The following is a 22216-nucleotide window of genomic DNA, read 5'->3' as shown; positions in this document are numbered from 1 at the left end:
AGGGGCTCGGAGAGTTCTTCCTGAACCTACTGTTTCTCAATCCCTTCAGCTTAAAATATTCAATATGCCAAGGTATTATATTTTGGGGTAGCATGTTTTAAACCCCATTATTCTCTCATCTGAAATTTTCCCCAAGAAGTTTGACAGTCCAGAAACTTAGTGGGTAGATCGATCATCCCCTGTCCTAGCAAACCAGGCTCTCAGTCCTAGGAATAGGTCAATCCTAAAAAGTTGTTTCATTTCAAAAGGTGGTGATATGAGCGGGAGCAAGGGCACCCATCTGTTAGGCTTCTAACGGTGTTAGTAATCAGGTATTTAATGAGATACATTTCTATGGAAATAAAAGAAAAACAAAGGTTAATGGTTCCAACAAACTATAAATTCAATTTTTGAACCCAGAGGGTGGTCAGTCACGATTTCTAGATGTTGGGCTCAAAGCACCTGTAGGTAGGGTAGTAAGGGCAGGGAGTAACAATCAATAAATGTTTTTGGTTTGCAGTGTGAATGTCTCTGATGATGGAATTAGATGTTCCAGTGAAATTTCTGAGTGACCCACACAGTTATAGGTACAAAGAGTACCCATACATGATCTGTTGTGGTGATTCCCTAAAAGTTTATATCATCATCCAGCTTCGGCTTATAGGACTTTGAGAAATGGGTAGTTTTCGTTTTTAGTGATGACAAGTCAGGAAGGTGAGAGAAAATTGGATATGGTAACAACTGACAAGATGTACAAAATGGCAAAATCTAATTTACAAGGAAATGAAAAATAGTTCAAAGACGGCAAACATTCACAAGAGTGGGTAATACTTTCTAACTGAAACAAAATTTTTCTCTACAGTCACCTCCATTTCTACCATAGATAATCAAAGACTATTTTTATTTGCAAAAATAAATCTAGTCTTATTAAACTTGGCCCAATTATTTATACAAGTACAACAAGAAAACTGATTGATAATACAGGCCCTTTTTAAGTCTGCTTTGAAGGAATCCTCCGGAAAAGCTCAAAGTTAGTTCAAAGTCAGAAAGACTTTATTTAGAATTTGATTTGGGGAAACTTGTCAAGAATATCAAAAGATTTGAACACTTGATTAAATAAGGTCTTGGTCAACTATTTAACCAAATTTGACAATAGAAGATTTTTAAGGCAAATATAGAACATTACATAGTTGTGAACAAAACCCTCCACTCTTTTAATATTAGAGACCTTAATAAATAAGTAATCAAAAGACCTTATAAAGACAACATGAAGCACAGGAAATTAGTTTGATAAAACACAGAATCTTTGTTTCCTAGGCAAATTTCTTAAAAGGCAACTGAAGATCTGCATAGCCTGGCAGGTAAAAAGCCAAGCAAGGTTCTCAAAACACAAAAACAAAACAAAACAAAAACCTAAACAGGAAGAAAATAGCTGACTCTGGGAGGGAAAGGATCAATAAACAATGGGTACTTAACACTAAACTCAAAAGGGTCACTATCCAAAGATTTGACAAATACAAATATTTTTTCCTGCTAACCTGAATTTGGAAAGGAAAGGGCAAGGAGAAGTGTTTACCTTCCTCTCTCAACGAAGATAAAGATCCTGAAAACTGATACGTTAAGAATTCTTACATTCTGCTGGCTTTCTGCCAGTTGTCCCAGACCTTAGCTGCAGTCTCCAAGGTGATGGAGTATCCCAGCCTTTTACTATCCAATCCTCATCACCAGAAACTGTAGAGGAGGAAAATAGTATGTTTTTCCTTCTACCCTTCTAGTTCCTCAGCTGGGGCTTTGTAACAGAAGATGGATTAACAAGAGAAGAACATACAAATTTATTTAATGGAAAATGTTTATGTGTCATGGAAGCCTTCATAAAGAAATGAAGACCCAAAGAGGTGATTAAACCTGAGTGTTTTTATGCTGTTTTGACGAGGAATGTAAAGTCATGGGAAAATGTGGTAGAACAAAAGGGTAGAAAACTGAAGGGAGCTTATTCATTGTTCATTCAGAGTCCCTTGGTGTTTTCTGAGATAAGGATATAGGCAGGGCACCCCCCACATGAGAGTCTTATGACTTGCTTCAGAGGAGAAGGAGATCAGAGTCCTTAATGCACCTGTTGTGCCTCACATTCCTCCAGCTTAAAATGTTCAACATGCTAAATCGCCATGTTTTGGGATAGCGTGTCCTGAACTCCATCAACTACAACTAAATCAGTAGTAGGAAAAAGGTCTTTGTTCTCACTTAAAGTGTGTATGTGTTTATGTGTGTGACAGAGAAAGAGAGAATTCAAGAAACATGAATTATATATTTCAGAAATTCATGCATTGTGAAAGAATATAAACATTATTTGAATCTTTTACCCAAAATCTATTAAATTACATTTAGATGGTATTTCTGTTCCACGTCAAATTTCTTACATACCATTGTAAACTTACTCTAATTTTCTGAATAGGTCATTTACTTTTGAACACCCAAATTTTTAGACAGTGAAGTTACAAATTAAGTCCACATTATCTATAAGCAGTGTGTGCAATTTTACAACAAGCATGTCCTCAAGATCCATGCCCTTAGAGCAGGTTCTATATGCAGGACGATCTTTGAGCTTGAGAAACTCAATCTCCTTGGGTGATACCCAACAGGTGTGTACCTGATCCTTTGTTTTCCTTTGGCATGGCCCACTTTTACTGGGAGATTTTAATTGAATAAGTTGTTATGCTTTTATTTTTAAATTCAGAATCTTGGATCTGGACCAATAGGTTTTAATCAATCCAATTAAGGGAATGTAAGTGAGAGACCTATGAGAAAGGATGGATCATTTATGAGACCTAAATTTGTGAAACCATATTAAGGCAACATTCGGCTTTATGCTGAAACATCCAGGGTTGTAAAGAGCTGACAACCTACCCTTTTGTCATTCACATCACCTCCCCTCTTCTAAGTTAATAGATCCTTTTATAAACTAATTTGGCCCCACTGATGCACTGATTGAACAAATTGCAGATATTATGTCTTGATAGACAGGCATGATGTACTAGGTGAAAGGAAATGCTGTAAAGAGGCCATTAGTAATGTGATGGTGAAGTGCTGGGGGGAAGGGAAACATTCTATAGTCATGTGATTAGGTCTTAGTCTTTTAGTGAGACTGTGCCTCACTGTGAACTTCACAAGTGTTTCACGTTTTTTTTCTTCTCTCCTTAGATAGAATAGGACGGCTAGAGTGACCTAGAGTTGGGTGTTTCCCCTTCCCCAGTCAGTTAGGACCTGGTTAATAGTTTCCCCTGGGTGTGGGGGGAGGGGGGCAGGCCTTGTTAAGAAGAACAAAGTGCTCTGATGTATTTCCAAGTGGTTTTCTCTTCTCTTTGCCAGAAGCACAAGGGGCTATTTTTTCTACTGTTTACTATTAGAACATGGTTGAGCCTGGAGGTAAATCTCACAAAACTGTGGAAGTCCCCCTGTGACTGTGTCCCCATGGAGATCTATTAGCACCGTGCCTCCAGGATTCACCAATCCCAATTCAGGTTTCCTATCCTGACACTCGTTCTCTCTGTGGTTTCCACACATCAGTCTCCACTCTGGGAGTCTGGGACTCCCTTTATTTGCCTGTCTGTCTCTACAATCTTGCCAACAGTGGTTTGCCCAATGTCTTCTCTTCTCCAGGCTCCTGACATGCTGAACCAGAAACCAGAAGTTTCAAATGCATTTCAATCACTGCAAAAATTAGTAGTTCAAAAAATGCAGAGACCAAGGAAATAGATTGCTGAGAAATAAAACCCTGCAGCCTAGGAGGGAAACACACAATTTTAGTCTTATTTCTTTAAGTAAGGAAGTAAATGGATGATGAGTAATTATGAATATTTATATGGCAAAAACAGACCCATGGATAAGATGGTAAGTGTGATGAGGTGTTGTCTTTTTGTAAAGTGAGTTAGGACACCTTCTTCCATACAGGATTCTATCAAGCAGTTGCTGTAGCAAAAAAAGGAAGTAAAAAATGGAACACCTTGGTGAGCGGACATACTGAAATACATTAAGATGTCTTATTACTGATATAAGGAAAAAACCTTGGCTTTCTGAAAAGTGTCCAAAAAAAGCAAACTGGAAGAAAAGTCACAACCTTTAACTTGCATATGCAACAAAGATGCTACAACCCTGAGAATTAGCTCCTTGTCAGCCAGTTATTTCCAAACTGCAGCAAGTAGATGGTAAGATCAAGGTAATGGTTGAAGAGATTTTGGTTGGGCAAAAAGATTGTAACCATACCACTATTTTTCATCTTTAAGATATATCAAATAGATTTAATCCTCTTAATGTGTTCTTAATATATGTTCCAATGGCATTCCAAGACATTTCCATTGACATGTGCCTGATATGAATTCAGTAGTCGTACAGAACATGGGTATGGTATATTGCCCTCCAGTTAATAATTTGAATATGATGTCACACAAGGTATACGAATTTACCACAAATTCAAAGATGACATTTGAAGTTTTATTTTCTGCATTTGACTCTCACTCTCAGTTCTTGGTTTGCTGGGGGAAAAATGTATGTTTGTTTTTCCTTGAGTATTATTTTTGTTGATTATGTATGATAAAATGGATGTCATAAGGACCAGGATACCTCTCATAATGTATTGCTCATAATTAAGGTGACTTATTAGAAAAATCCAATGATTAAAACTCTAATTGTGTAACTGTTATCTTCATAGGAAGTTTATAGAGACTCATCTGAAAACCATTCCCAGTCGTGCATTTTCAAATCTGCCCAATATTTCCAGGATGTAAGTCACTTTTTTAATATAAAGAGAAGTGTGCAACTGTGCCAGCCATGTTATTTTCTAAATGTGTTCTATCAAGAAAAATACTTGTTATACATTGTATCTGCATAAAACAATGATATTTGCATTTCCAATGTACTTGAAAAGTATATGTAAAAGATGTTTATTTGATTTTGCTACATCTCCAATCCCGAATTCCTAATTTCTTAAACCTACTGCAAAATTAAATTCATTTGATCTTGACAATTTAATAATTCTCAACGTATTTTAATGTATCTTGGGATGCGACAAAGTGTTAGCTGGGAATCTCTCCCATACACACACTGTCTAGTCCATCTCTCCTAGTTACGGATTCTTGATTCACTTTTTACCAGGACAAATGTTTACATTTTGTCAGAAATGTAGCTAATGATTTCAGACTTCTCTCATTAAAAAAAACAAAAAAAAACCCACAAAAATAATTCTAAACCTTAGAAAACTGAATTGTTATGCACTCAAGAGTAAGGATAAAAAGGACTTCCATGTTGAGTTGACAAAGAGTATAACTGTATATGAAATAAACCAGGGCCTTATTTCGTTTAATGGATTCTGACAAGCCACAAAGATAATTCAGGTACACCAAATGACAATACAACCAGGAGCAACCTGTGTTGGTTTTGGCTCAATTGATTCATTTCATGACCATTTATCGAGTGTCTGTTTTGCCATTTCAGAGGCATTTGACATTTTTAGTTGATACAACTAGAAAGGAGGGTGCTACTGGCATTGAATGGATGAGGCAAAGGATCTGCTGAACACCCGACAAGGCACAGGATATCCTCCCACAACAAAGAATTTTCTAGTCCAAAATGTCAACAGGGCTGAGGCTGAGAAACCATTCCAGCTATGTATCTCTGCAGTCTTTGATTTCCTGAACAGCCCTTCTATTTTCAAATTCTTGTCTCCTTTGATTTCCTTGATATTGTTCTCTCATCCTTCTTTTTAACATCTTACCTGAGCTACTCTTCCTCATCCTCACTCTCCTTTCCTAACTTCCTATTTCATTTCATTCAGTTCCTTAAATATCAGTTCATTCTTTCTTTTGTCCCAGTTCCTTCATACCCTCTTCTCCTTGAATGGACACTCCCATTCCTTTGGCTTCACTGTTACCCAATACAGTTAATTCCTAAATGAGTATCTCTAGCCCTGACTTGTTGCTACAATTGAGGCCTGAATTAAAGCTTCTTCCCAAGTATGATCATCTTGATGTCCCACAGTCACTTCAAACAGCATAGCCAGAATAAACTCATCTTCCTGCTAAACTGTTCCTTCTTCTCCGTTTAACAGCACCAGTGTTTAGTGGCCTAAAAGTTAAACAACTTGAAATACCCTTCTCATCTTCTTATATAATTGCTTATTTGGTGTCTCTGCTTGGATGTCCCAATAGCTTGACCATTACTTTATTCATTCATTCAACAAATATTTATCGGGCCCTACTCTGTGCCTGGCACTTTGCTAAATGCTTCACATATGACATCTGACAAAACTCATGGAGTTTCCACTTTCCTTCCTAAGAGATATACTATGGTGTAGTCAGTTAGAGAGTGCTGTGTAACTCATATAAGAAGCATCTTACCTAGATGGAGAGTGTGGTCATAGAGGGCTCCCTAGAGGAAAGGACACCTAACTTGTGATCTGGGGGGGAAATAAGTAGAAAGATAGTTCCAAGAAGAAGGGAAAAGCTGTGCTGTTGGTTAAATTAAAATAAACTTGTTGAGGCTGAAGCTTAAGTGGGAAGAAGGGCAGTAGAGAGAAATGAAACTGGGGAATAAGCAAGTTCAAGGCCTTGTGAACCACGTAAAGGAATTTGAAATCTTCCCTAAGGTCCAAGCCACTAAATGGTTATCAGGATGGAAGTGGCAGATCAGGTGTGTTAGAAACATTCGCTTGTTCTGTGGAAAGGGAGTCAAATGGAGTAAGACTGGAGACAGGAAACTTGTGAGGATGTTGTTGCAGTGTCCCTGGGGCAGAGGGGATGGTGAACTGAATGCTAATGGTTGAGGGGAAATAAAGAAAAAGTGGCCAGATTTGAGAAATAAATAAGAGAACTAACAAACTCAAAAGTTGATTGATTTGGAGGTGGGAAGAGATGGAGAATTTCATCCAAGTGTCTGACCAGGACACCTGTGTGGTTGATGAGCATATTTGCTGAGATAGAGAAGTTTTGTGTGAATTTGCTGTGGAGAATCGAGGAGACAGGAGTTCGCTTGGGGCATATGGCATTTGAGTTACCTTTGAGGCATCAAGCAAGCTATGGGTCCAGCAGGTAATCAGGACATAAACATGATTTTTCCTTCATTCCAGGCAGATGTAATTGGGACCAGTGAAGGGGAATCATTGGAGAGGGATAGGCTAAAGAGAATGAAGAACAAACAATTTGGGGGTCCCTGAGAAGGCAAGAACAGATGGGATCCAAATAAAGGGATTGACTTGGTACAAGAAAATTGTCATCTTTTACATTGTAACAAGAAAGTAGTAGTAAGAGATGAAGCCATGCAGGTGATTAATAGGCTTATTGGTGGAGAATTCAAGAAATTCTCATTTCAAGCTTTCAATCTTTTCTACAAATTATTAAAAGATTATCTGCTAATTATTGAGGGTGAAGTTAGGAGAGTTAGAAATTTGAGAAGGTTTGAAATAAAAGTGATGGACAATAAAAGAGGGAGGGTTGGCTAAGATATACAGGACATCCAGGCAGATCTGAAGGTCCTGTTAAGACTTCCTCCATGGAAAATATGCTGAATTCTCTAGTCTGGGTTAAATGTTTCCTGAAGCACATCAGAGCACTTATCACTGTATATGCTAATCTCGTTTACGTGCCTATATCACCCATTACTATGAGTTCCTTGAAGCTGGGGAACAGGTCTGTTTTGTCAATGCCCACTTACTGACACAGAGTAAATATTCAATAGATATTTGTTGAATGAAAACATGCAGAGATACATAAATAATAGTTAAAGTTCTTGTCTGCTTAGGGGGCAAGAGAGAAAACATTTGGGCAATCCTGGATAGGTTTGTACTGGTTCAGTATAAATTTCCACCTATTATTCATGCATAATTATTAATAGCACCCTGTGTAACTCACAAAAATATCCTAGTTTGGATGATAAATGATATGGTCACCCTAGTGATTACATAAGACTTACATGCTAAGAAGAAATTTGAGGAAGAGATGGGATCTGATTTTTCCTGTTTATAAAAAAGGGATAAGCAAGCAGAGAATCACATCTTTCATCCCAGTGAATAAATGGTTCCTACATCTTGTCTTCCAAATTGAGCCATAAGAGCCCTTTAAGGATGTATCATTCAGTTGGAGAAACTGGAACTTCTTATGACGTGGACAGAATGACCATTCTAGTAACCTTTGAGAAAGCTTCACACTTCTAAACTAAGAAATTCAGGAGAAAATTCAGAGCAATAGGTATGATATAAAGTTAGGAAAACAAGTTTGTAGCTTTCAAAATTCATCTTTTCCTTCAAATGGCACAGCTTCATCCATTACAAATCTCTGCAGATCTCTACACACACATACACACACAAAAAATAATCTTTTCAATGTCTTCCATTGCTCCTTCCATATTAAAAATATATTTGGATTAAAATAATTTATGTAATGTTATCTACAAGTGGCAATGGCTTGGGTGACCTGATAAATCAAAGGATAATTATTTAGAGAATAGATAACAAAGTACAGGACCATTAGAACATTCCCAATGACGTGATAAAAACTCAAATAGAACAGAGTTCCTTTTATAAACATTGTATTAATGAAAACATTTTACTGGCAGATTTAATTCAAAATTTAAAGATAGATTTTTTTTTAAATAAAAGTATTTGCACATCATCCCTCATAAACTCTGATTTAGTTATCCTGGATTGAGTCTTAGACATATGTATCTTTTAAGAGCCTCCCAGGTAGTTTAACTGAATGGCCAGGGTTGAGAATCTCTGTTATGACAACAGGTGGACACCATCTATTAATATTTAATTTTCCCAAATATAGAGATACCTCTCAATAAAAAGCAGTCACTGAGTTTGGCTGCGTTAGTCATTCTTATAACAAGATGGAATTTGTGGAGGCTACTTGAAACAGTATTCCTTAGGTATTCTTGACAAGTTGTACTTAGAAGTTTCTCTTTTCTCTTTTATAATAATTAAAGCCTTTATTTGAGTTATCCTTTGCTTACAAAGTTCCAGAAAAGTCTTGATTTTTCAGATTAATCCAAATAAAGAAGTCTTGAGTAGACACGTAGTCACTACCCTATGGAATGTTCGGCTAGAGAATTATAAATTTCTCATCTTCTTTGAGACTCTATTTCTAATCCCATGCAGGTACACTGTTAAAAATGCCTCTTTTTTTATTATTGTGTTCTTTTCTAATTTCTTTCATTTTCTGCTATTTTGAGTAATTCACCGTTTATTCATTACCTTAACACATATTCACTGAGGGTCTACTACATGCCAGGCACCATGAAAGACACTCAAAATTCAAAGGCCACACAAAGCAGACACTGTTCTCCATTTCAGAGAATGTACAGCCTAATCAGACAATATCCAAACAATTAGAAAGTTGTACTGTGATAATTAATGAAAGGAGAAGTTCTTGGTGCAATGAGGGATACTTAAGGGAAATTTTACCTGATCGGGAAATTCAGGAAAAGCTTCTGAAGGAAGTGTCATTTAAATGAAACCTTAGGGATGAATAGGACCTAATGAATCGGGAAGCTTTCAGGTATCACAGGATTTGAAAAAAGTATAACTAATTGGAGCATAATTAGGGAGAAATCATGGAGGTTATACATGTTGTCTGATCTGGGAAGCCCCTGACAAAGAAGTTTTAACAAAATCGATATGTTTGAAGTATGTTTGGCATTCACAACCCTACTAACTTTCTACTTTGCATTATATTTTTATGATATTCAGCTATTTGTCAATAGATGCAACTCTGCAGCGACTGGAATCACATTCCTTCTACAATTTGAGTAAAATGACTCACATGTAAGTACAATGAAAAGTGCAGCACAGACCCCACCATAGCCAGTCTTGACTGATAATTCTGGGCTCCAAATGGCTGTTAACAGCTGGGTGTTCAACCATGGTTCAAAACTTCTGTGTCTGATTAAATTCTTGACTTGTTCTCACAGTTTGTTAATCCATCCAAAATCCCATTTCCATGGTTGAAAGGTAAAGTCAAAACTAGAAGTTCTCTTCTCAAATTGTCATTTCATTCTATTACTAGTATGTCAGCAGATTTCATTGGTGTGGATGTCAGTGAGTCAATACATATTTACTGACTACTAACTGGATTCCAGGCCTGTGCAAGATTCTGTATATCTAACATTTTTCCTCAGTTAGGAAAACATAGAAGAGAAATGTAGCTTCATGAGATTAGAACAGGAGTCAGGATACAAACTCTGGCCCTAGAGTTGATTATAATTGGGTTGGAACCTGGCTTCTCTGTCCACCCACTGTCTAACCTTGCACAATCATGTAATCTTTCCTAGCCTCACATTCCTTATTTGTAAAATAAAGCTAATAAGAGTTTTAACTTCATATGGTGAGCATAAATATTGAACGATATAATGCATGTAAGCATTAAGCACCATGCCTACCACGTTAAAACCAGGCAGCACATTTCGTCAATAATTATTCTGCTTTTATTTCTCTAGTCCATTACAATTGATTAAAAGTTGTAAATAATCACATTACATCCTTCTAAGCAGCCACTTAATTTTATGAAATACTATGAAATATTAACTATTTCCTTGAAGAAACAAAAATACCTGTTTTCTATAAATACCTACTATGTTCTAGACATTATGATAAATGTTCTATGTTCTATATTTAAGGCTCAAAAAAACAACCTTATTAAGTAGATATTATTTTTTTATTATTTATATAAGGAAAACATAAATTCATAAAGGATAAATATGTTTTCCTTAGTCACTCAGTTACTAAAGGATCAGAGCAGAATCTTTACACCATAAATATCTTACTGGAAAATTCTTTCCCTATGCACTGCATTTTGCTGCCTTCAAGAACACTGAGGCTCAGAATGTTGCTTTTAGCTATGGTAGGCAAGCTTCCATCAGATCAATCATTACTCTGAAAGTAACTAGAGAAGCAAATCCTCAAAACAACATTCGATTGTTTTCCTCTTGAGGTGTTCTGTGAATTGTAATCAACAACTGAGAGGCTCCGACTGAACAGAGGATTAGGCAATATCATAGGGCTAGTGAATCAAATATTGGAGTTCAGGACTTATGAAGGAGGAGGACTCCTCAGTAAACTAACATCCCAAGATTTTAGCTGGGATCCCTAAACAGCTTCATCACAGAAGTATGGAAAATAGATCAACTCTCACAAAGACTAATGCCTGGCTTTGAATCAACAAAAAATAACAAGGCATAGAAAAAAACAAAACAAGAACATATGGGGAAAAAAAGCAGGAGAAGAAAACAAACAAAAGAAAACGAGAGGAAATTCAGATGTTAGAGTTTTGGAGTTACTAGGCACAGATCTTTAATTAATAACTATAATTAATATATTCAAAATTTTAAAGACTAGAGAATTTCAAAATAGAATTAGAAACTATAAAAAGGATCAAATAGAAACAAGAACTTAAAAATTCAATAACTGAAATAAAATCCAAGCACGAGTTTAACAACAAATTAGACACAGCTCAAAAGAGAATCCATAACCTGGAAGATTAAGTCAGAAAAATATATCCAACCACAGCGCCTGGGTGGCTTAGTCAGTTAAGCATCCAACTGTTGGTTTCAGCTCAGGTCATGATCTCATGGTTCCATGGGACTGAGTCCTACATCAAGGCTCCACAATGACAGTGCAGAGCCTGCTTTGGATTCTCTGTCCCCCTCTCTCTCTGCCTCTGCCCCACCCCCACTTGTGCTGTCTCTGTCTCAAAATAAAGAAATAAACTTTAAATATATTTATATTTGTATTTATCCAGGCTGAAGCATGGAGAGAAAAAGAAAATAAAAAATATATGGCACAGTAAAAAGTCTGGAATACCTGTAATTGGGTCCCAAAAAAGAAAAGAGAAAGAAGGAGAGAAGCAATATTTAAAGAGAATTTTCTAAAATTCATAAAGGATGTCAAGTCACAGATAGAATTAGCACAAACCCCAATAGGATAAATACAAAGAAAACACATCAAGGCACGTCATGGTAAAGGTATTAAAAACCAAAGATGATGTGAAAATCACTAAAAGCAGCCAAAGGGGGAAAAACACATATACACTTTAAAATAAGTAGAAACAGGATTGATAGTTGATCATTCATTCAACAGAAATGATACAATCTATAAAAGCAATAGAAAGATACCTACGATGAGGATAACAACAAAATTAGCAATAATAAATATCTGCCAATTTCTTCGAAATTGAAGGCAAAAGAAAGACATTTCAAGCAAACAAAAGTTCTTCATATGAAGAACCTACTAAAGGGAATTTTAAGGTTAAAGGAAAATAATGCCAAATAGTTGCCCAGAAGTACAGAAGGAAATGAAAAGCAAGCAATACAAAAGGTAAATATAAATGACACTGGACTGCACAAAACTAAACAAAAAATATTTTTCTGGGTTTAAAATACAGGCAATTCTTGGGGCTCAGTAGGTTAAGCATCTGACCAGCTCAGGTCATGATCTCACAGTTTGTGGGTTCGAGCCCTGCGTCGGGCTCTGTGCTGACAGGTCAGAGCCTGGAGCCTGCTTCAGACTCTGTGTCTCCCCCTCTCTCTGCCCCTTCCCCGCTCACATTCTGTCTCTGTCTCTCTCTCTCAAAAATAAGTAAACATTTAAAAAAATTTAGGGGTGCCTGGGTGGCTCAGTCAGTTAAGTGTCCAACTTCAGCTCAGGTCATGATCTCACAGTTTGTGAGTTCAAGCCCCACATCAGGCTCTGTGCTGACCGCTCAGAGCCTGGAGCCTGCTTCAGATTCTGCGTCTCCCTCTCTCTCTGCCCCTCCCATGCTCGCACTCTGTCTCTCTCTCTCTCTCTCAAAAATAAACATTAGAAAAATTTTCAATAAATAAAATAAATAAATAAATAAATAATAAATAAATTTAAAAACACAAGCAATTCTTGTGCTGCATGATGGGTGTAGGATCATAAAACTGCATGCTGAAACTATGCAAAGTGATCTTAATAATCAATGAAAAAATTAGGATTGTTTTGTGACTTTTACAAGTGTTTATCAAAACAGTAAAATCTCCTTTACTGTTGGTTATAAATGTATAGGGGAAGGAAAAATAGTACACTGATACTTATTTAGCACACTGTAATTTTAAACTTTAAAATTAAAGTTTACAATTAAAATGTTTTATTTCTTTGTAAAAAAAAATCAAGAGTAGTTTGAACAGTACATGCCTTTTTCTCTTTGCTGTGTAACTTACTAGAACATCACGTCAATGTCTTGGCAAATTGTCATTCTTCTTTCTAGGTCTGGATCAGTTTCCAATATTTAATTCTCTGCTCTTTCAATGTCATAAAATATTTCTTACCGTTCTTTTAATTGAATTTTGTTTTTTTAATCAGCATCTTTTCTTTTGGGGCATTTTTATCCTTTCATTCGCAACCATTTTGCTCAGTAATGTCAATAATTTGCCCTCACAAATTTCCTGTGATTGAATATCTAGAGTCTCTCAAATAGAGGATGTATCAACATTCACACGCTCAGCTATTTCTTCTATGACTCCATTTACACTCAGTTCAAATTTCACTTCCAGCATTATCACATTTTGTTTCTCTGCTGCACTGACTCTGCCGGTCAGTTCCCTCTTTCAATTATCCACTTTTGCAAAGTTCCGTATGGGTTTACCACTGGAAGGCAAGGAGCCAATACAGCTGCACAGTGTTACTGTTTATAGATGAAGTGGATAACAGATGCTCAGTGACTGCTGACCAATGACTTTGAAAGAAGTGTAACTGGTCACCTATCATGATACACATCTGTTATGTACATAGTGATGCACAGACTGAAGAGCTGGCAGCAAAGTTTTGTGCAATTATTCACACAATATATTTGAACCATGTGGTCAGGACCAGATATTATTTAAATTTAACTAAATAATGGTAACTTAATATTATGCATATTGCAACCATGCAAAGCAAGGACTAACTATATCCACAGAATTAAAATACACAATAGCAAATAAGGAATGGGAGGGTTATAAATGGTGTTAAATTGTTCTAAGGTCCAGGACACCTGGGCGCCTCAGTCGGTTAAGCGTCCGACTTCAGCTCAGATTATGATCTCATGGTTCATGAGTTCAAGCCCTGTGTGGGGCTCTGTGCTGACAGCCTGGAGCCTGTTTCACATTCTGTCTGTCTGTCTGTCTGTCTCTCTCTCTCTCTCTGCCCCTCCCCCGCTCATGCTCTTTCTGTCTCTCTCTCTCAAAAATAAATAAACATTTAAAATTTTTTTAATTGTTCTAAGGTCCTTGAATTGTCTGAGAAATGGTAACAGTACTAACTTGTATTAGACTTTTTTTTTAATGTTTTTATTTATTTTTGAAGGAGAGAGAAAGAGCATGAGCAGGAGAGGAGCAGAGAGAGAGGGAGACACAGAATCCGAAGCAGACTCCAGACTCAGACCTGTCAGCACAAAGCCTGTCGTGGGGCTCTAACCCACGAACCGCAAGATCATGACCTGAGCCGACGTCAGATGCTTGACCAACTGAGCCACCCAGGCACCCCTTGTGTAAGACTTTTATAAATAATGAATACATGTTTTAATCCATAGGGCAACAACTAAAATAATTGTAAAAGAATGGATAACTAACAAGCTAATAGTAGTGAGGAACAGAATAATAAAAATAATTAATACAAAAAAGAGCAAAAAATTAGAATAAAGAACTTCTGCAACAAATAGATTTAACCCCAAGTAATATTTATATTAACTGTGTTAAATGTAAAAGGACTTACTATTGTAGTTAAAATACAAAGATTGCCAGATAGGTTAATAAAACAAAAAATTCAATAGTATGCTGCTTACAAGGGACATACTTTAAACACAATGATATAAAAAGACTGAAAGTATAAGGATAAAAATATTAACATGCAAACGATAACTAAGAGAAAATTGATATAAATATACCAATACATATTGACCATGAAGTCTTCCTGTATATAAAAAGGGAAATTTTATTATGATAAAAAGAATTACTATAGACAGATATAATGATTCTAAGTTTGAATATCTGTAAGAGCATAGCTTCAAACCATGTAAAAGCAGAAATGTATAGAACTGAAAAAAAAAATAGATAACCCACAATCATAGTGGGGATTTGTTTTAATAGGGTTTTATCTTATAGACTATGTATACCAAAAAAGTAATACTGATAAGAAATTAATAAGGTTTGAAGAACATCATTCGCAAACTTAAGCTTACTGACTTGTATAAAATATTGTACCCAACAATTGCAGAGTACATATTCTTTCTTTTCAAGGACACATGTAATATTTATTCAAATTGAGCACATGCAGGGGTGCCTGTGTGGCTCATTTGGTGGAGCATGTGGCTCTTTATCTTAGGGTCTTAAGTTCAAGCTCCACACTGGGTGTAGAGTTTACTTAATTAAAAAAAAATTTTTTTTTAATTGACCATATGCAGAGCCATGAAAGCAAGTCTCAATAGCTTACAAAAAAATAAAACCAAGTATGTTCTCTGACTAATAAAAAATGCACTTCTAAATAACCATGGGTCAAAGAAGAAATCACAGCAGACACTAGGAAGCAATTTTAACTTAAGTGACAATAAAAATATGACAAATCAAAACCCATGAGATGTAGTTAAAGTCATAGTTAAAGAAAATGTACGGCTTTAAAAAGGCAGATTAAAAATGAAGGCTGACGATAAATTACGTATTACGTATTTTACGTATCTATCACAAGAAATTTACAAAGGAACAGCAAATTGAAACTAAAGAAAGTACAATATCCAAGAGAACTGAGAATCTAGGTCAGTAAGAACAACGGCTTAAATTCAAAACCAAATCTCCAGACTCCAAATATAATGCTCCCTTATTATACCATTTTGATTCTCCGCCCCTCTCCAAAAAAAATCAAAGAAATTAATTTGTGACAAAGCTCCATATACATCCTGCAGCTCTTAAAAGCAACTGTTTTGTTCTTATTGTGGCCTTTTCCTCATAAAGATTCTAGTAGTTAACATTTCTCTTAGAAATATCCATTTTCTCCCTCTGAGGGAAAGTGTTAACTTTGAGGAGGAAAGAAAACTATTAAATACAAAAACTAAAAGGAGGATGAGTTCAGAAATGGATTTTTAAAAGGATATCTCTCTTATGTATATGAGGTATTAAGAGTCTGACATCTTAGAAAATAGGAGAATAACGCATCTTGCCTTTCTCCAGATCTGCCTAATACATATCTGCAAATGATTTTCGTTGGCACGAAGGAAAAGGATAGTGAAGACTTTTGGGCTCCTACCACCCAAATGCTTAATGCCTTTAGTTTGTAATCATTTATTAAGAAATGACTATAAACAAAGCATTATACTACTTGCATGAGAAAAACAGAGCTAAAGAATCCCTCTCCCTCCCTCAAAGAATTGAGATAGACAGGAAAGCATGAAACAAAATATCAATACAGAGGGGCGCCTGGGTGGCTCAGTAGGTTAAACAGCAGACTTGGGCTCAGGTCATGACCTCACCACTTCTGAATCTGAGCCTGCATGGGCCTCTGGGCTAACAGCACAGAGCCCAGGGCCTGCTTCAGATTCTGTGTCCCTCTGTCTCTGTCCCTCCCCCGCTCATGCTCTGTCTCTCTCAAATATAAATAAACGTTAAAAAAAATTGTTTTTAAGATATCAATAAAGAATGATTTGTTTCATCTATAAACAGCATAGCACCATCAGCCAAACCTCCCTAGGACTCTTGAGCAGAGAACTGAAGCCCTCTGATTTATTTAGGAAACAGAGCCCTTCATCAAGTTGGATTTGCTACAATATAGATACTGAAGTGTAGATGGCAAATGTCAGTGCATATTGTCAACACTTACCAAAAGGCCTCAGTAAGAACATTAGCAGTTAAAGAACATAATGTTACTCTGTTTCATGGATGTCTTTCCTCAGCTGCCCTCTTGCTCCCTTTCGGCTGCGTGATTTGGTAAATAGGCTGTATGGAAGGACTCATAGCCCATCATTCCCACTTCTAAACGTCCCTTCACTACTTTTTCCAATGTCTCTGCTAATGCACTACATTACTCCTCTGAGCTCACTTCCCAGTTCATGCTTAGACTGTACTCTGTGGTAGGAATTGCAATGCTAGAAAATATGCACTAAAATTGTTGGTGACCTAGATCTGGCATTCCAAAGATAAAAAGCTACCTATTCATTCAACAAATAGCTACGTTTAACCCTGTGCTAACGTTATGCTAAATTACATCTTAGCTATACACAGGATTCAAAACAGTGGACCATTCTTTTTTATTTTATTTGAGAGAGAAGAAGCGAAGGAGGGGGGCAGAGAGAGAGGGAGAGGGGGAGAGGAGGAAGGAGGGAGAGAGAGAGAGAATCTCAAGCAGGCTCCATGTTCAATGTAGAGCCCAATGTGGGGCTCGATCCTATCACCCTGGATCGTGACTTGAGCCAAAATCAAGAGTCAGGAGCTCAACCAACTGAGCCACCCAGGTACCCCTCAGTATATTCTTACCTAAACCCTCTTCCCTTGGCCTCTGTGATTCCACACTCCTGGTCATCCTTTACCATGCTGGTAAGTCTTTCTCATTCTCCTTTCCTGGTTCGTTATACTTCCACACTTTTAAACACTGGAGTTCCACGTGGCCAAGTGCTGTGTCTTCTTCTCTTCTTACTCTGTGATTCTCCCCCATGTGACCTTATCCAACTATTCTCAGATTGACATAACTGGTCCAGGCCTCTCTTTTTATTCTTGGGCCATTTACCTTTTGGTCTCCTTGACATCTCCTCTCAGATGTCTCACATGTATGTCACTCCTTAAATGTCCCAAATGAAATCTACCTCTTCCTCCAAAATCCACCACTCCTACGGTATTTGCTGAGGCAGTACATGGCACTTCCATTCGTCTTATTGCAAATTCCAGACACCTGAGGGGTATCACTATACCTTCTTTCCTCATCACCCCCCTCTAATCCTTCACCACATACTGTTAATTCTACTACTCTAATATATAAAAAGTATATCCTTTACTCTCCACTGCCATGACCCTTGCTCAAGCCATCATAATTTCTTGCTTGGGATGCAGTAATTTCATAGCTTAACTAATCTTGCCTGTTTGGGACCCCTCTAATTCATTTCTGTACAATAGCCAGAGTGATTTTGCTCTTAAGATAAATTCATGGTTTTCAAAGGAAACTTCCAGGCCCAGGACTGCAGCTGGCCCCTGCCCACATCTGTCTCCTCATCTCACTCCATTCCTGTGAACCTGTGTTCTTTAATTCCTTGGACAGTCCGAGATCTTCCCCACCTGAAGACCTTCAAATGCTTTTGCCTGTGTCTACCAAGTTCTTTAATCTCGGTCTTTGCCCATTTAACTCTACTGATTATTTATTTTCTCTTCCTGAATATTACTTAGACATACCCTGGATCCTACCCACCCACCCCCCACCTACATTATTCTCCTTGTGAATCCATCATTGAATCCTCTATAGAACTTATTAAAATTTGTGATTATACAAATGTGTGATAATAGTTTCCACAAGGCAGTGTGTTTTATGTGCCAATCACCTACATCAAACTACAAAGAAACTATCAGATTAAAGCCCCCAAAAGGAACAAGTGAATATATACTGAACACACTCTTTTAAAATAATGAATTGAAAGAGGTCAGTCTGAATTAATAAAAAATCTGATTGATAGAACATTTGGTATATGTGTGTACTGACTTATGTTTAGAAAATGTACTATCTCCCAACACTATGCTAAATGTTCAACACTTCACTTTATCTTTGCACCAGTTCTAAGTAGCTACTATAATTTTATAGTAAGAAAATTGAGTTCAATAACTTTATGTATTTATATATAAAATATATTTTATATAATTGGACCTTGCTTTTATATCCAGTCTGACAATCTCTGCCTTTCAGTTGGAGTAGTTGGTCCATTACATTTATTTCAGTTATTGATATAGTTGAAGTCTGCCATTTTCAATTATTTTCTATTTATCTTCTTTGTTCCTTTATTCCTCCTTTGGCTTCTTTTGGATTAATTGGTTTGTCTTTGCTTTTGTTTTTTAATATTTTATTCTACCTTTTAACTTTTTAGCTCTTTGTAATATTTTTTGTGGTTATTCCAGGGATTACAAAATACATCCTTCATTTAACATAGTCCATCAAGAAGGCTTATTATACCAATGCCCATGACATGTAAGAAACTTAAAATTATTACTGCATTTACCTCTTCCCATCTTCAGTGATATTTTTGCCACATATTTTATTTCTATATATGTTATAAATTCCATAATACATTACTATATTTTTTAAAGAGTTGATTGACTTTTAAAGAATTTAAGTGAAACTAGTCTCTTATATATACTCACATATTTAATGTTTCCAGTGTTCATTCTTTCCATCGATTCAATCATTTCCGTAAGTTTGAAGGACTTCCTTTAGCATGTTAGTGTGGTTCTGCTGGCCACAAATTTTGTCAGCTTTCTTTATCTGAAGATACTTTTATTTTACCTTACTATTTAAAAATTATTTTCACTGGGTATAGACTTCTAACAAGGCAATCTGTTTCAGCCCTTTGAAGGTATCTTTCAATGTCTTCTGGCCTTCATTGTTTCTGATGAGTAGTCATTCCTATTCTTATCATTGTTCTCCTATAACGAACATGCCCTCTTTTCTCAGGCTGCTTTTAAAGCTTTATATTCTGGGCTTTCAAAATAATATACCTAGGTGACATTGTCTTTGTATTTAACCAGCTTTTGGTTTTCTGGAATTCCTGGGCCTATGGATTTCTGGTTTTATTCAAATTTTGAAATGTTTTTTTGGTACATCAATAGATTATGGTGTAAGTGACACCATAATCTAAGGCCCAGTTTCTAAGTGAACTGGCAGCTTTCACTTTAGATGCTTGGAGCCTTAAGCCACTGTGTAAACCCTGTTGAAGGCAAGACCATATGGGGAGGCTCTGAATTACTACACGGAGATGGAGAAGGGCCTCGCTGAGCCTAGCTTTCTAGCGATCACCTTCAAAGGGCCAGGCATAGAAGCACAACTGTCTTGGACCTCTAGATTGATCCAGACACCAGCTAAATACCAACCAGTGATCCCAGTGGATGCCACATGAAGCAGAAGAAAAGCCCACTTTAGCAATGCTTGAAATCCTAATCCACAAAATTGTTACCCCACTTAGTTTGGGGTGATTTGTTATACAACAACAGATACCCAGAAGAGGTAGCAATTATGTATTAGTTAACAATGGGTAAAAGACATTGAAGATTTGTATAAGAAAACTACAAGAATGGCAGGTTTCTTTATAAGTTATTGAGTGTCCTAAGTGGATTTAAATCAGTTCTCCTGGGTTTTAAACTACCACTGGGGTACAGTTTGGCCCCCAAAGTATACATTTGATAAAGACTTACACCTGTAAAATGATGAAACCTGGTCACTTGTATCTTCGATTTCATGGTTTCAATTGTACACAGATTGTTGCCATTGTTACCCCTAATAGTAGCAGCTCCAATTACTGAACACCTTTTAAGGGCAAGCACTCTGCTAAAAGTGCTTCATGGATCTTCTCTCACTTAATCTCACTAAGCCTCAGTTTCCACTACACAAACTGAAGATGGTAATACATACTTCATGGGGCTTGTGCCCTAATTTACTCCGCTAAGAAATTTCAGAGTCAGAATTTGAAACCAAGAGTGTCTGGCAAAACCATCTCTCTTCAATTAAAAACAGAAATAAAGAAAAAGCTGCCATTAGAAGGATGTTTTTACTTTTATGTGGATTTTTTAAAAAATCACAATAAAAATTCTATAACTGGGTAGATAAAAATTGTGACTTATGGCAGATCATGTGATAAGATTTAATATTCACTGCTTCATTAAATTGAGTCAAGTGGATTTATTAGGGACTTCAAAAGTACCCGCCTTAGTCCTGATGATTAAATAGTCATGCAATTAGCTATATGCATCATACAGGCAATTTGGAAAATCACTTTTTTTAAAAGTTTATTTATTTATTTTGAGAGTGGGGGTAGGGGCAGAGAGAGTGGAGGAGAGAGAATCCCAAGCAGGTTCTGTGCTGCCAACACAGAGCCCAACATGGGGTTTGATGCCTGGAACTGTGAGATCAAATCAAGTCAGACAAACTGAGCCAAAATCAAGTCAGACACTTAACTGACTGAGCCACCCAGTTGCCCCGGAAAATCACTTTTATAATGTCCTATTTCTAGTGGAAAAATCTGCTGGCACACTTACATTTTCTTCAATCAGCTTTAAAAATCTGAGGATATGGGGTGTCAGGGTGGGTGGCTCAGTCGGTGGAACGTTGGACTTCAGTTCAGGTCATGATCTCACGGGTCATGAGTTCGAGCCCTGCATAGGGCTCTCTGCCGTCAGCACATAATCTGCTTTGGATCCTCTGTTCCTCCTCTCTCTCTGCACCTCCTCCCACTCACTTTCTCTTTCAAAAATAAATAAACATTTAAAAATAAACATAAAAATCTGAAGACTTATAAACTCTCTTTGAATTAACAACTATTATTTTTTAATTCCTCAATAAATTAAAAGGTGCATCAACATTATGAATACCACCTTTCAGTTATAGATTATTTTCCCCTTAGTAATGGAATGTTAGTAGTGAAACGCTTCATTGATAATTATCAAAGTAGAATAATTAAGATTTCTCTCATTGAAAAAGAATTGATAATTTGGAAAAAAAATTTTTTTCTGTGAATTTATAGACTATTAGCAAAAAGTTACTGCTAGCCTAAAAATCAGGACATCAAAAGCTAAGGATCTAGTATACACCAAGAGCTTTGACAGACTTTATACTTTTTGACCTGGTAATTCCACTTCTATAAATTTTCCCTAAAAAAGTAAGCAGAGGAGTGAGAAAAAGTTTACATAGAAATCCAGTTGTCTCAGAATTAATTTATAATAGTAAATTTAATAGTAATAGTAATAGTAAATAGTAATAATTTATAATAGTAAAAATTCAGGGGCATCTGGGTGGCTCAGTCGGTTGAGCGTCTGACTTCAGCTCAGGTCATGATCTCACAGTCCGTGGGTTTGAGACCCACGTCGGGCTCTGTGCTGACAGCTCAGAGCCTGGAGCCTGCTTCAGATTCTGTGTCTCCCTCTCTCTCTTCCCCTCTCCCACTCACGCTCTGTCTCTATCAAAAAAATGAATAAACGTTAAAAAAAAATTTTTTTTTAATTTGGAAACTATTCAAATGGTCAG

The 22216-nt window shown here is 36.7% G+C and overlaps 1 protein-coding gene across 1 annotated transcript in view; it reads left to right on the top strand.

The window, feature by feature from the left end:
- TSHR (thyroid stimulating hormone receptor) overlaps positions 1-22216 on the top strand; it is a 157832-nt gene that overhangs the window by 83093 nt on the left and 52523 nt on the right. The window contains exons 3-4 of the mRNA XM_049612396.1: positions 4685-4756; positions 9716-9790. Coding sequence (XP_049468353.1) covers positions 4685-4756; positions 9716-9790 — 147 coding nt within the window. The remainder of the gene's footprint in view (positions 1-4684; positions 4757-9715; positions 9791-22216) is intronic.

Source organism: Panthera uncia (assembly GCF_023721935.1).
Source record: "Panthera uncia isolate 11264 chromosome B3 unlocalized genomic scaffold, Puncia_PCG_1.0 HiC_scaffold_1, whole genome shotgun sequence".
In the NCBI taxonomy this organism is placed as follows: Eukaryota; Metazoa; Chordata; class Mammalia; order Carnivora; family Felidae; genus Panthera; species Panthera uncia.
Note: the sequence above shows the minus strand (reverse complement) of the source record. Positions and strands in the feature narration are given on the sequence as shown.